General features: G+C 44.4%; 1 protein-coding gene across 1 annotated transcript in view; it reads right to left on the bottom strand.

Annotated features, from left to right (window-relative positions):
* Positions 1-15,967, bottom strand: part of ADAMTS17 (ADAM metallopeptidase with thrombospondin type 1 motif 17) — a gene marked incomplete at both ends in the record, with an annotated part of 292,773 nt that overhangs the window by 214,403 nt on the left and 62,403 nt on the right. Inside the window, 3 exons of the mRNA XM_080913724.1 lie at positions 5,175-5,218; positions 10,385-10,542; positions 11,166-11,249. Coding sequence (XP_080769850.1) covers positions 5,175-5,218; positions 10,385-10,542; positions 11,166-11,249 — 286 coding nt within the window. The remainder of the gene's footprint in view (positions 1-5,174; positions 5,219-10,384; positions 10,543-11,165; positions 11,250-15,967) is intronic.

Here is a 15,967-nt window from a genome sequence, read left to right as displayed (position 1 = left end):
TTCCCAGCACCACAGCGGCCTCAGTGGCTGACCTCATCCCTTTATAGCAGGAGTCCAGCCGCTGAGCAGCAGCAGGGAAAATGAGCTGAGGGCTAGACAAAAGGGCAGTTTTATTGCCAGATTGCAGTGTGCACTTTCTGCTGTCCAAAAACGTCAGTAAGCCATGCGATCTAACTGAGCCCCATTTTCTAAAGCCACCACAGCACAGGAAACAAAAAGAAAACCTGGAAACATTGAGAAGACTTTGCTTTAGTTCCAGCATCCCTTCCTACTGTGCCCATCCTCTCTTTGTCCTGGTTCACGTTTCCTCTGCCCTCCAGCAGGCAAACTGTCACTTCATGCACAGCCTGCACCCCAGCTAGAGCCCCATTCTTCCTTCCAAAGAGAATAGTTTCCTCTACCTGGAAGCTATTCTCCAAATGAGGTTACCTTGGGAAAAAGTCTACAGAATCAAGTCTACAGTTTCTCTTATCACTTCACCCAAAAACAAAACAAACATAATCACCACCATGGCCAACACAATAACACAACACAAAACTTATCATATTAACCACTTCTTGGTGTGCAGGCCAGTGACAATACATCCATTTATATGGGTGTTCGATCAAACTGCTCTCCTGATTCTGTTTTTGTTGCTATGATAAAAAGTAATTGAGGGGAAAAGGGGTTTATTTGGCTTATGGCAAGTTTTTACTTGGATGAAGCCAAGGCAAGAACTTGAAGCAGCTCATCATATCAACAGTCAGGAGCAGAGAGAAAATGAATATGTGTCTGACTCTAGGGTATAGCTCACTTTCTCTATTCTTATACAATTTAGGAACCAACCCCAGGGAATGATGCTACCCACAGCGGGCTGTGTTTCCCTATACCAATTAGCCAAGAAAATCCTCCAGAGAAAATACATAAGGTCCACCCAATTCAGAAAAACCATCACTGAGACTCTCTCCCAGTAATCCTACCTTGGGTCAAGTTGATGATTAAAACCAACCACCATGACCACCACTGAGTTTTGAGTTTTCATCTCGTAAAACTGGAACTTTAGGCTATTAAGGAATAGCCTCCCAGCTCCTGGACACAACCATTTTCTGTCTTTATAAATACTCTTTAGATGCCTAATACATGTGGAATCCTACAGCACACATGCTTTTCTAACATAGACTCAGTCTGCTTAGCATCATGCCGTAAAGGCTCACTTCTTCACAGCCTCAATAGCATTTATCATTTCCTGGCTTTGGATGGGATGTTTTTGGATTTTTTAAAAATTACATATGTGTTCCACAGGTGTATAGGTACCCAAGACAGGTAGAAGAGCCCCCGAGTTAGACTTAAAGGAGGTTGTGAGCCATCCAACATAGGTGATGAGAACCAAATTTGGGTCTTCTGTATATATGTTCTTAACCTCAGACCCATCCCCCCAGTCCTTCTTTCTGATTCTTACAACCACCGAATTAATAGTTATGTCCAGTCATCTCTTTGTCCTCTTAGGAACTCTGAGGATTATTATTTCCATTGTACGGATGAAGTCACATATAGCAATGAAAGGTAAATCGCAAAGGTTGTTGGAGAAGCAAGATGTGATTTTAGGCCTAACTGTAGAACCAGTGTCCAGACCACAGGACTGAGCTTTGCCTGTCCCTACTTCCAATGAGTGGCCCTTAGTAGAAATCACCTATACTGTTGAGTTGATGGGGGCTCTGCAGATGGCAACAGGGACCGTGAGGGACATATAAACCGTTGTAAGGCTCTTCTCTGGCTTTCAGTCTCCAATTTCTCAGGCTTCTTCAAGCAAGCACAGAAGGCTTTGTTGCTGTGGAGACCCTTTATCTTCATACCCAACACCTAACTGCATGCTGTTTCTGTGGCTCCTCATGAGCTACAACAGCTGTCTCACAACACAGAATTCTCATGCAGTCTTGTCTCCCATTTTTATCTCTGCTTCCTAGTCCACTAGAGGACTTGATCACTTGATTCTAACAAACATAGAAAGGATCATGATTCAAGTAAGAACAGTCATCTAATATGATAAAGAATGGTACCTCCTTCCACACTAATCGTAAAGAGTTCCCTTGGCTGAAAGGAACATAGAGGGAACAAAGAAGTCCCTCTGATAACTGTCACACCAGAGCCATGCTACAAAAGAAATGGTGGTGGGCTTGGGTCTAACACCAATGCCCCTTCTGTCTTGTGTCTGACCTGAAAACATAATGTGTTTTGGAGTCTTCTCACAAGCTTGGCAGGATACAGTAGCCTAGAGATACTTAGCCTCTACCCTTGAGAAACAATTCTTTTAGAGGACAACAGTGTGCTATAATACAACTGTTGCTCAATAAGGCTCAGGGATCACTGTGGAAGACAGGAAGGAAAGACAGAAAATTTGATATAAGACTGTGTCTCCTAGGAGTGTCAGAAACTATTCACATAAAGTCATCAACATGCCTGACTAAACATGAGCTGAATACGGACAGTAATTGACATGTTAAAGTGAACAGGGTAACGACCATAAGACCCCAATCTTACTCAAAGGAGTGTGGGCAACTAAGGAATGCTGGAAGCTACAGGTGCCCTAGGGAAGAGCACACCAACTGGTTATCTGATGCCTCTTGGTCAGCCCTGGAAAGCACACATATATAAGTAACAATATGGACTGAACAGCTTGTATTTATGTATTTATGGATATACACACACATGCACACACAGACACACAGACACAGACACAATTAATAAAAAGAGAGGATATGGGTTTAAGAGAGGGCAAGCAGGTTGTTCCACCCGTGATGAAGTTTTATCCAGATAAACCAGTTAATAGTTTTCTATTAGTCTGATAGCTTCTTTTAGTTCTGTATCACTAGACAGGCAGATATAGATGATAGATGACAGGTAGGTCTCCCCCACACACACATGGAAATTAGTAAGAGTCTGAGGCTGGTCAGCGATTGCCATACCCCCAGCTTTAAAATGTTTATCAAATTAAAATTTCATTTTCAAACTGACTTGACTACATGTTCAAGTGAATTATGGCACATTAAAATAAGCATGATAAAATTCTAGCTCCCTAGGTCCAATTCCTTTATAAAACATTAAAAATTACCAGAGTCTTAGAAAGAGCACATAGTGGTTGGGGGGGGTAGAGTAGCTCATCCCTTAAGTAACCCACTGCCACATTGAGAATGTCACACCCTGTCCCCGCCATGAATAGACTTGCCTCTTTAGGAACTGAAACATATGTGCCAGAGAAGTTGAGGAAGGATATCAGATACCACCTGCATGTGCGGCTAAGTGTCCAATAGCCCGAAAGTATAAGAACCCACCACGTGAAGGACTGACAGTCCCATATAATTATATTTTGAAACAGAGTTATGAAAAATATAATCAAATAAGGTTAAATGATGTTATAAAGGTGGGCCCTAATCCAGTGTGACTGCTGTCCTCATAAAAAGAGATTAGGGGCATAGAGAAGTCAGAGAATAGTGTGAAGGCAAACAACGGAGAACCCCCACCAGAAACCAGACACCAGAAGGCACACTTGATTAGAATTAGCTACTTAATCTTTCACAAGGTGAGGGGTGTGTGATCCATATTGTAAGGATAGTTTGTCTATTCACCAAAAAACGAAAGGTAGCCATCGATCATATGAAAGAGAAGCACATGCTCCAGTGCCTATTATTCAGACATGAAGTTTCTTTCATTGGTCTTCCTCCCTTCCCTGAGATATATTCGCCATGGCATAGAAATTCCTCTCGAGTTCTCAGCCAGCTGCTGCAGGACATACTGAGTGGAGGCTCAGGTTTAGCTCTGCACAGCCTGGAGGCTTCTGGGGAATCAGAAAGTATAGGGCAAGGGCAAGGAGAGGAACTAATACCTCCTGAGCCTAGCAAGGAGCCAGTGCAGGCTGACGCAGATGAATACTACAGAAAGAGTTGCCCTGCGAACACGCTTCCCCGTGGCTGGCTCAGCTATGCCACAAGCAAAACAAGGCTGGCATTGTCTTTGCCCGGGGATTCCATCATGGAACCAGCCCTAAGGGGCAGAGCCCAGATATCCATTGGCCGAATCTTGCTGTCTTGTTCTCGGATCTGTTGTGAAGACCAATGAAGTAAAAGAATAAAATAACCATAAGCTACAACATGTAGAACAAATGTTGGCTGTCACCATACCAGATTTTGAAGGGCCTCATTGAATCACCTAATCAAGGCAGTCATTGTACGTGTTAAGAGACTTGAGTCACCCAGTTCAGTCACAGAGAGTTATAACAGAGGCCAAGGTTACCCAGAACTGAGATTCCATGGTAACAGGTTGCTAACATCTGAGCTGTACAATATTAGATATGATGTCAATCCTATCTGGCTTCCCATCAGTATTTCTGTAATTCAAAGCATATGAGCATATGAGATTCCTAACTTTTCTTTGGGTAATACAATATTTGCTCCCTCCCTGTGTGTGAGAGCAGGTGACACAAAAGATGCTCTGGGTGTCCCCTCTATTAGACTGGTAGGTACTCTGCCCACACTTTAAAGAAGGCTTTTGGTTTTGTTGGCTGTTTAGGGTTTGTTCGTTTGTTTGTTTGTTTTCCAAAATAGGGTTTCTCTGTGTATCCCTGGCTGTCCTGGCATTTGCTTTGTAGACCAGGCTCTGGCAAATTCTGCCAAGTGCTGGGATTAATGGTGTGCATCACCACACCCAGCAGAAGCAAAGTTTCTATGTGAATTTTCTGGGAGCAAAAGGGCCATTCAGGTTATCACTGAAAATAGTAAAGGAAGAAGACCTACTTATGAGGGGCAGGTGAGAAAGAGAAGAAAGGAAAGACACCCTGTGTTCCTCTACATCTGCATCCCCACATCTCTGTACTGTTTAGACTAGAAAGCAAGCTGCCAGGGCAGACAAGATGCTTAGAGATGATTTTACTCTCAACTGCAGACATCTTGGCCTGGCAGCTCTGGACCTTGGTTTGACTTTGTTATAACATTCTTTCTCAACCCATTATCTAGATGCCTTCTATCATAGGCAGACTCAAAACTCATCAGAAAAAGAAATACAGTATAGTCAAGGAACCAATTTATAAGAAGAGAGGAAACAGAAAATACTAAGCTTTTTTGGGGAGATGGGGATAACTCTTTCAGACTACAAGTCCCATGATGCATCCTGTCTTTGAGTCATTGTCAGAGCTGTAAACTTACCAACAGTATCACAGGGTTCATCTTTGTGAACGCAGAAATCTGTCCTAAAGAAATGAAAAAGAAAAGATACAGTCTGATGTATGTAATACTCTGCAAGAATAGGAGAGGAAAAAAATCACACACTAATATTGGTTGGTGATCCTGTAATGTTGTCACTTTAATTTAGACAAATAACAATGTCTGTCAAAAAGAAAACCATCTATGGAAACTCTAAGTGGTAAGCTCAGTTACCACATGAACGAACCCCATATTAAAATTATTTTTGTATTTATTTGTGAAGTGTGCATGCATGTGCTGTAGCACACAGGTAGAGGTCTGAGGGAGTCAGTTCTCTTCTGGAGATGGGTTGTGGGGACAGAACTCAGGCCATCAGGCTTGATGGTAAGCAGGTTTACACACTGAGTCACCTCAGTGGCTCAGAACTTCCTCTTACAGCTGACCTAAGTTATTCTTTCAAACGCTGAAACAAACGTAAAGGCCTTTTGGATCAGAGGCAATTAATTACTAGCCAACTGTAGTGGTTTCTCAAAGCTGCCCAACGTGGATAGCTGTAAGGACCATTCCTTATATCCACAGGAAGGCAACAAAAAGCCATTTCTAAAAATCATGTTGAGAGTTCTCAGAGATCTCCTAGGTGTGCAGATGAGGATGAATAAAAAGGCAAAGGTACCAAAGGTTCAAAGCCTGCTCCAGCCCTGGTCCCACCAAGCCTGTGCAGTCATGGTTGCCTCTCTTGATGAGATGAAGGACTGAGCCCAGCTTTTCCACCAACCAACACCCCCAGGCTTCCCTCTAAATCTCCCAGTGACCAACCAACCACAGAGCTCTGGTGAGTTCAGCATCCTGGCTCAGAAAAGGAGATAGAGGAGGAGAAGGACAGTCCCCAAAGGAGCCATGGTCCATGGTCCATTCTTAATAGACAGATAGACAGATCCTAGAGGTAGCCAGATGCTAAGCACAGTATGACAGCAGGTGGCAGTCCTGGTCCCGGATAACCTTCCCTGGCTAACACTGCCAAATTTCCACTCCAGTCTTCACGATGATCCTTGATTCTTGCTTTTACTCTGGTCTTACCTACTCACAGCTATGCCCCTGGGACAATGGAGGGGCTGTGACATTATTTCCACTCTATCCCTCTCATCTCTGTGTGCATCCCAGACCACTCTCATTCCCAGTGTGCTGTGCGTTAGAAGAGCAAAGCCCTGAGTGTGTCCATCCCTCAGCCTACTTCTGCTAGGCACGGATCCCGGCAGCCCTCTCTCACCCACAGGCTCTGGATTTGGAGGCCTAAAGGCTCCGCTTGACATCTTGATGCAGAATCCCAGGCCTAGGCTGGCAACTGAGCATCTTGGGACAGAGTCACCTCGCCAAGTTCACTGGGCATCCTGCAGGCCAGAGGGAACAGCAGGGCAGGAGGCATAAATAGGAATGCAAGCTTAGAAGCATGGGCCGAGAGGAACCAGGGCGGTGACTAAGGGCTGCTGCGTCTGCCGCTCAATGAGTTTTGCTTCTGGAAATTTCCAAGTTTTTCATAACAAATATGCAGAATTTGGGTTATCTTTTTTTTTTTTTTTTTTTTTTTGGTCAATTTATTTTAATAGTACCATTTATCAACTGACAGGTAAAATGGTGCATAACTATACAATGCAAATCTGAGGCTGGATTTGTATATTATGAAAGAATAACATCTAGATAATAGAAACATGTTGCCTCAGATATGAGTTTAGGGGGTTTTGTTTGTTTCGTGGTTCTTTTGTTTGTTGCTGAGAAAACTTAAAATACACTCTCTCAGTCACAGTAATCCTTAAGCATATTTCACTGTAAAATGGACCATAAATATCCATATCTACAATTCAAGGAGAAAAATAAAATCCTTCATGACTACCCATTATCATGGGGGAAAAAAAGTAAACCCTTTATTATCACAACCTTACCCCCAAACCAAACAAGCTCTGTGGAGAAGCAGGGGTAAGTTGCTAAGTGGTCAAAGCAAGCCTCCTCTCTTTGCTTTGCTGCTTTGCTCTTAGTTTTCTTGGTTAGGGATCTACTGGACAGGAAACAGAGGGGGACAGAGAGAAACCGGAGTTACAGAGGATTGGACCTGTGGTGTGTGGGGGCAGAACACAGCATGACCGTCAGGCAGACCAGCACACTTGCTTGTGTGTCTCCCTGACATTCTCCACAGGAACACAGAGCTGGGCTTGTGGAAAAACACTGTGTGCCTGTCTTCCTTGGTCAAGTTCAGAAGCAAAGGTAAAGCCACTAGGGCCGGAGCCCCAGTCCTCTGCGTGGCCCTGGCTAGCCTCCAACTACAGTACACATGGTGGCTGTCTACAACCTAGACACACACACACACACACACACACACACACACACACACACACACACACACACACACACACACAGCTGCAAAAAGCTGACTGCCTCTGCTAACCATGACATCATGTTTACATCCTCTGTAGCAGCCAGTGTCCAGGCAGGCAGCTCCTAGGCTCAACCTCAGGAACCCTCCCCTTCCCACCTCCCCTCTCACACCCCTCCCCCCTCCCCCTCCCCCTCCCCCCACCCAGCTTCTAGTTCTACACCAGGCTTCTCAGCCAGCTCACATTCTTCCCACTGCAATGCTGCTGCCAGGCCCTTGCAGCAGTCAACATTTTGTGAGAACAGCCTCTGGGGATGTTGCTAAGTAGTGATTCATCCACAGAAGCCAGGACAAAGGCTTAGGCAGCCCAGAGGTGTCATCGTCATTGTGTAAACGAAAACGAAAACAGGCCCCTAGGCTTGTGTGTGTATATATATGGGTTTGTCTGTGTGTGCACTTGTGTGTGTGCACGTGTGCGGTGTGTGCTCCAATGTGTATGTTTGTGTGCATGTGTGTTTGTTTGTATGTGGCTGTGTCCTTGTGAGTATGCAGGATGCATGAGTGTGTGTGTGTGTGTGTGTGTGTGTGTGTGTGGTCAGAAGATGATGTTATTAATTTATCTCCACCTCAGTTTTTTGTTTTGTTTTGTTTTGTTTTTGAGACAAGGTCTCTCACTAAAACAGAACCCTATACACTGGACTACAGCAGCAAACCAGCAAGCTCCCATTTCTACCAAACGCCCACCGATGAGCCCAGCTTTTTCAAACTCAGATCTTCATACTTGCGTCACAAGCATGTCACTAACTACGCCATCTGCCCACACCCCGGTTGGTTCCGCTGTTTAAAACAGGATCTTACATGGCCCAAAAGCTCACACCAAACTCACTATGTGGTACAGGTACAGGCGACCTTAAACTCCTAGTCCTCCTGTCTCTACCAGCCAAGTGCTGGGATCATGGACATGGGCTACCTTCCTTTGCTATTTGTGGTTTTATAAAACTAATCCAGAAGTTTTGCCGACTCTGATTTTGATGGCGTTTATTTTCTCTGGAGAAAAAGAAAAGTTTTAATTCCCAGAACAAGACCACTGCAAAATGCTTCCCCTCTCCCCTTCTGGGGGTCTTGGTAAGCCTTGGTGGCAATTGATGTACTGCAGACTGGAGACCTATGGGTGCATTTAGAACAGTCTCACCTCAGAAGCATTAGCAAGGGTGGGTTACAGATACTCGCTAGCTTCTTGTGAAAGGGAATAGCAGAAAGGCAAAAAGCATTTTCAAATATGGTGTTGGGAGAGAATCCCCTAAGTTAGTAATGTTTGTAATAAACACTAGAATCTCTTAAGTTTTATAGTATTTATAAAAACTACTTTCAAAGTAGAGATACTGTTAGCTTAGCTGCAAACTCCAATCCTGGGGTTGTTAAAAACAAGCTCTTCTCTACGAAGAACTTTTAGACCTCATTTAATTAGACCTAATTAATTTCATGTAGAAAATTAATTATTTAATTTATGGTTATGCATAAACATTGCTCCACAGGACTCCTGCTTACTTACCAAGTAGAATCAATTTTCCAAGCACCTGCCCCCTCAGCCTCATCACCACCATCCTTCAGGAGTTCTATAGGCAGTCCCAGAAGTCCCCAAATGTCATTCCCAAGTGAGTGGTGGCAGTCTCTAGTTAGGGAAGATGGGTTCCCAGCACTTCTAAGGAACCAAGTACTCAGTGGCTGGCAAGCCCAGACCTAAAGCAGGCATGCCACCTGATGGTCCTACCATAGCTACAGCGACTGATTTACTTTCTAGAAGAGGGATCAGGCATCTGTCAGTAGTCTGGTAATAGCAAAGTATATGCCCCCCTACCCCCATGTCTGTGTGTGCACACATGTGCACACTTATATGTGTTTATACATATCTACATGTGTGTGCTAGAACTGTGTCCCCAGAACAAATATGGTTAAGTGCCTATAGAGGTGACCTAACTTGGAACGAGGGTCTAGGCATAGTCCAGTTGAAGAATGGTCACAGTGGTTGAGGTAGAACCTAATCCAAAGACACTGTCCTCTTAAGAGCTCAACCCAGACACAGAGAGAGATACGGAGAGATGGCCTTGTGATGGTGGAAAGACACTCAAGTGAGGTATCCACAAGCCAGGGGCTGCCAACAGTGGCAATAGCCACCAGAAGGGAGAAAACAGAGAATGCCCCCACCCTTGAGGATTCAGTGGGGGCCTTACCAACACCCACATTTAGAATGTAAAGGGATAAATTTTCATTATGTAGGGTCACCTGATGTTGGTCAGTGGCTATGGAGACACTAGGAAACTATGGCAGTGTGGTTGCTCGCAACTTCAGGGGCTGCCCTGGGTTTCAGCTATGTACTTTTTGGCCCCTTGGTCTAGAAGAATAATGGCAGCTAGAAAAGAACCTTAATCTCTGCTTCAAACAGAGTTCTTCGCCTGATGTCCATGGGTATCTAAAGGATGGAGTTTTCTACGGGTTCCCGTGGTCCTGTGGATGGTGTGCAGGTCGCCCTGTGTGGAGTTCTCCTACAGGGAACTTTGACACACACTCCCCTCCCTAACATGTTGCCCAAGTCAATCTGTAGCATCTGCAAACCCTCTCAGTACCTCTTTAACTAGCATACTACTGAGAGGAAGGAGGGGAAGGAAGGGGGAAGTATGTAAATGTCTAGAAAGTTCTAAGTCTCCGGTTACCTAGAATTTCTGATGGCTAACACTGTGGGTTAGGCACTGCTTATAGACAGATGCTTGATCCAAGTGGACAATCCAAGTCTGGATTGATAACATGCTCTCACAAGAAGACTGTCTTTCTCCTCTTGTGCCAGGCTTACCTGGTCACAAATACAGCAGCATCCACAGGAGGCGTATCATCCTTCCCTCCTGGCACCTGGTTATTGCCAAGGTAACGAGCACCTCCATATTCCTCATTTTGCCAGTGACAGAAGCTCTCCAGGGACCGCTCACCATGGTGCCCAATGGCTAACTTGGCCTAAAAAAAAAAATTGAAGGGGGGGGGGTCGTCAAAGAAAGTGTCACCCAGGAAGCCAAAGCTGCCCTCAGTCTACATTTCAGATGGTAGATGCTCTCAAAAACAGAATTCGATAGATGCTCCTGAGTTAGCCTAGAACCAAAGGATGTTCAGAAGGCCCCGAGGGTGACCATTGGGGACTTTATCCACAAGTTCAAGTCAGTGCACTCCCTTGACCGACTGCTCCACCTTGAAGGCAGCAGAAGCTTAAAGGGAGGCACTCAACTGAAACACCAAAGCCAAGTTTCTGTTGGGTTCCAGTGAGGCAGGAGCTCCAGGAACAAAGTCCCACTTGTGAGACCTCACCCAGCTTTCCACATATGTGAGAGCCACATGGCAGACCTTCCAAGGGCAGAGAAAAATGTGTGTGAGCCCATGGCTCAGTGGTCCCTGAGATTTAAGCAGCCTGCATACTTTCATGGTTCAAGACACCTGGGGAGGGGGGCTCTTTCTCGTCTCTTGAAGGGGTGCCATCTTAGAAACCAGGAGAATGAACAAGCCTGTTTTCCTGAAGCTCTCACTAGCAGACACAGCCAAACCATTAAGTTCTCAGCATGCTCTGAAAGGCACCCATAAAGACTTACAGGGCGTTGTCGCAGAAGGACCAGCTTAGTGACTTGAATGTTAATTTTAATTCCAAGACTCTGGTGCTGAAACATGTTGTATACCTATTAAGAGAAAAAAAATAAAGAGACAAATATAACTTTTTAAGTATAGCAGTGTTCTGGATGGTGACTTGGAACAGAGAAAAGTTACTAGCTAATGACTGAAGAAATCTATATAAACTATAAATATTAGATTAGGTATTGGTCAATATGGATCTCTTGCTTATTACCAACCATACTCTGTAAATGCAAGATGCTAAAAGTATAAAAAACTATGGATATGAACTCTATCTATCTGCTCAATTTTTTATACTTCCAAAATTTGTCTAAAAAACATAGTATTGATAAAAAATATCCAACACACTTTGTATTCTTCTAGTATGAGAAAAACTAAAAATAATTAAACATAATTAAAATTTCTGTATCAATAAAGTAAGATTTAAACAAAAATATGTATATATACATATATATGTATGTATGTGTGTATACACACACACACACACACACACACACACACACACACACACACACATAGAGATGAGAACATTTTCCAGATCCTTTAACATTTTCAGAGACCTAAATGTCTCACTAAAGGAGAATCAATGGCCAAAGAGAACTCAGCAAATAAAGGTGCTAACTGCTCAAACTTGGTGACCCAAGTTCAATCTCTAGAACTTGTACTTAACCACCGCTACTAACTTCCAACCCCCACACCCCTCAAAAAAAACCCAAATGCAATAGCACACACGTGTGATCCCTGCATTCCTACGAGGAGCCAAGGAGACAGGCGGCAGAGACAAGAGAACCATCAGGCCAGAGAGTGTGGAGTATTCGATGAAGCAGAAAATACAAGGCAGACCTCCCTGCTTCAGCAGGTGGAAGATGTCCTCTGACCTCCACAGGTGACTGTGGCACAGGCATGCCTGTACTCAGACATACATGACATATTCATACATACATATATACATGCTCACAGTTAATTAAAAGAAAATTCATATCCCCCTGATGTATATAATAGAAAATTCTAGAGTCACACACATATGTGCACCGCACACAAAAGAAGAGAAAACCAGTAGTTCTGGTTTTAAAGGGTACTGTACAGGCACCAGCAAGATGGCTAAGCAGTGAAAACGACTTCTTGCTCTTCCAGATGATATACACTCAGTTCCCAGCACCCCAGTCGAACAGCTCACATATGCATGTAACTCCAGATCCATGGAATATGATGCATTCTTCTGGCCTTTACAAACACTCATATCACACAACAATCACACCACACACACACACACACACACACACACACACACACACACACATTATAAAATAAATAATTTTTAAAAAGCATACAGCATGGGTAATTTTGAAACAAAGAAATGGAAGTTAGGTAATTCTAGCAGAAAAGTCAAAACTCCCACCTCAGGCTTTCTCAGACAAACGTAAGGCAAAGGGGAGACAGAAACTTGCAATGTTCCAGCCTGTGCTGCCTTTAACCCTCTCCACCACTCAGAAAGGATGGCATCTGTACCATCCCCTACCAAAAATGGGTTCTTGTAGGTGAAGGTTCAGAGCCAGTTAGTGACACCCTGACTCAAAGCCAGGCTTCATCTAGGCAAAATACCCATCCCTCCATGTGTTCTTCAAAGTCCTGATACTAACCAAAGACTGCCACTGAGGCACATCATAGTGACAGAAATACACATGCTCTTCTCAACTTCCCCCTTTGTGACCACTTGGTATCGCCCACATACACACGCATAAAGACTTGGCCCCAGGGTGATGTGGTAGGAATGGCTGAGAAGGGCCCAGTGGGAGGCCTTTAGGTGCTCCCCCCCCCACAACATTTACCATCACTGTCATCATTTGCCTTTTCAAAACTCCGCAGTAGTGGGTCTGCCAGAGCTGGACCTGAGCTTCCCAAGTATGGGCATGACAGAACTTTTCTCTGTAAGGTTCTTGTCTTAGGTATTCATTTCATCATGGTGACAAAAGACCAACTTAGGCACAAGTCTTGTCATCCAAGCTTGCAATTCATGCCCTCAACATCAAGAAGTCCCAGAAGGTCTTCTAAGAGAAGGGAGGAAAGGAAAAATCACAAGGCAGAGAAACTGGGTTCACAGGAACCGAGAAGGCCCACTGGATGTAAGGCTCCCCAGTCAGCACGCTCACCTGAGGTCCTTTCCTCTACAGTAGCAAAAGCAGAGCTCTGAGGTGTCTGACGGGGAGGCCATGGTTAAGACAATATGAAAGAAACAGGGATGAATTACTCTTTCAATATTCCTCATGGTTCGAGCTCACAGACATTACCCAGACGGGGATTCTGTACCATGAACATTAAGACATACCCCCCTCAGTGCCTCAGTCCTCCTTTCCATCTGCAGCAGAAAGCGAAGGCCAGAGCAAGTGGCAAGGCCAGGGTCAGTCCAGGCCAAGAGCAGCTGGCCATCCAAGGGGTACTGAGCCTGCAGACTAGGCAAGCATAGACTGTAGGCAGCTCTGTGACACAAAATTAACTGTGTTACAGCTTGGGCCTTCCACACTGCTATTATGGTTAAATAAGAATCTATCTTTGTGCAACTTATTTTTCCCACAAGAAAAGGGGGGGTGCCCTCAACTGCTGTTTTCAGTGCTCCCCCCCCATGTCTTGTCCTCAAGTACAAAATGTCTGTCTTTTTTAATACTGGGCCATTTATCTGTAGGCCAAGTCTAAAGTCAGTTCTTCATTATCTATTCCTGACCCTGGGGCAAGAAGGGAACACACAACGTTTTCCTTATTTGGATATTTCAAAAACCTCCCAAATGCTCCTAAGTCTTTTTTTTTCCCCTGAAATACTCAGTATGAGGATTGGACTTCAACTGGTATACATCAGTTCTAAACATGGAAATTCCAAACAAAGAAAGCAGCAAGCTTGGTGTCCCAAAAGAAACAACTCAAGTTGTGCAGGGCTTGGTCACAGGGGGCAGTTTAAGCAATGCATTGGGAGCGCATGGGAGTTTAATGAGACGGTGTAGATGGAACACACTGGAGGCCCTGGGTTCCATCCCAGCACCAAGACATAAAATAATTAAATACACAATACCTGTAATCCTGCACTAGCCAAACCCTAACAACAGTCAAAAACATCATGGGTTTAAAGAAATAACATGCAGGCTGATGAGGTAGCTCAGGGGTAAAGGCAATTGTCGCTAAGACTGATGACATGAGTTCAAACCCTGGAACCCACATGATGAAAGGTAGAAGAGATGCAAGTTGTCCTCTGATTTCTGTATATGTACCACAGTGTGGACATAAGTGTGTCATAGACACAATAAAATATAAATAAATGAATGAATGTTACATATACATATATAACATCTATTTTATACACACACACACACACACATACACACACACACATAAATGAGTGAAGTCAGACATGGTGGGTATGCTGGTTAGCCTTATGTGAACTTGACACAAGCTAGAGTTATCTGAGAAAACTGCTCCCAGTTTACCAATAATTATCCATTGAGAAAAATGCCTCCAGAAAATCCAGGTGTAAGGCATTTTCTTAATTGATGGAGGGTCCAGTCCATTGTGGGTGGTACTATCCCTGGGCTGGTGGTCTTGAAAGAAAGCAGGCTGAGCAAGCCATGGGGAGCAAGCTAGTAAGCTGCATGCATTTATGGCCTTCAGCTCCTGCCTTCAGGTTGCTGCCCTATTTGAGTTCCTGTCCTGACCTCCTTCAATGCTGAACAACAAGTGAAAGTGGAACCCAAATAAACCCTTTCTTCTCCAACTTGCTTTTGGTTGTGGTGTTCTGTCATAGTAATGAGTTCACACCTGCAATCACAGTACTTGAGAGACTGAGGCTGAAGAATTAGAGGTTGGAGGTGAGCCTGAACAGCCTAGGCCATACCGTGTGACCATGTCTTACATCTTTTAATTATTCAAGTAAGATAGTGTGACAAACGACTTCTGCATGGGGTTCTAGCCTGCTGCATGAACAGAGAACCCACAGAACCCACAAGCAATGGTGTGGACACCAGGCCAAACACAGGGTGAGTCCTTGAGATGGAATCATCCATCGACAGGGGGAGAATGGCTTAGTGTTGTGTGCAACTCATGTCTCAAGGCTTTTTTGTCCTTTGGAATTAATGCACAACAAATGAAGTAAGGTGAAAGAGAGCCTTAGAGTCCAGGGCCTACAGAGAGGGAAAATGCAGAAATGTGGAAACGGGGTCACAGGGTCGGTTCTAGAAGATGAGGCCATCTGAATGCTGGTCAGACAATAGGCAAGTGCATTTAATGCTACTAAACTTATACATGACGGCGACAGTAAATTCTACAATGTGTATGTTGTTACATTTAAAAGCATAGTTCATTTATGAAAGCTTCTTGCCCTAAATATCTGTGATGGTTTGAATGAGAAATGACCCTCCATTGACTATGGCACTTGAACAGTGGGTCTTCAGCTGGTGGCCTTGTTTGAGCAGGCCTAGCAGGGATGGCCTTCCTAGAGGAAGTATGTCACTGGAAGTAGGCTTTGGGGCTTCAAAAGCCATAGACCATTTCGAGTCCCATCTCTTCGCTTCATGTGTGTCCTTGGAGATGTGAGCCTTCGGGTCTCTGGTTCCAGCTCCATCCTGCTGCCATACTTCTCCGCCACCATGGTAACTGTGCTCTGAAACTCTGAGCCCCCAAATAAACCTCTCCTTCTGTAAGCTGCTATAGTCTTGCTGCTCAGCACAAGAGAAAGGTGACTTTTACAACATCATGACTAGTAACGAGGGACAGCAATCCCCCT

Source organism: Micromys minutus (genome assembly GCF_963924665.1).
Source record: "Micromys minutus genome assembly, chromosome: 3".
Lineage (NCBI taxonomy): Eukaryota > Metazoa > Chordata > Mammalia > Rodentia > Muridae > Micromys > Micromys minutus.
This window is presented reverse-complemented; position numbering and strand designations above follow the sequence as displayed.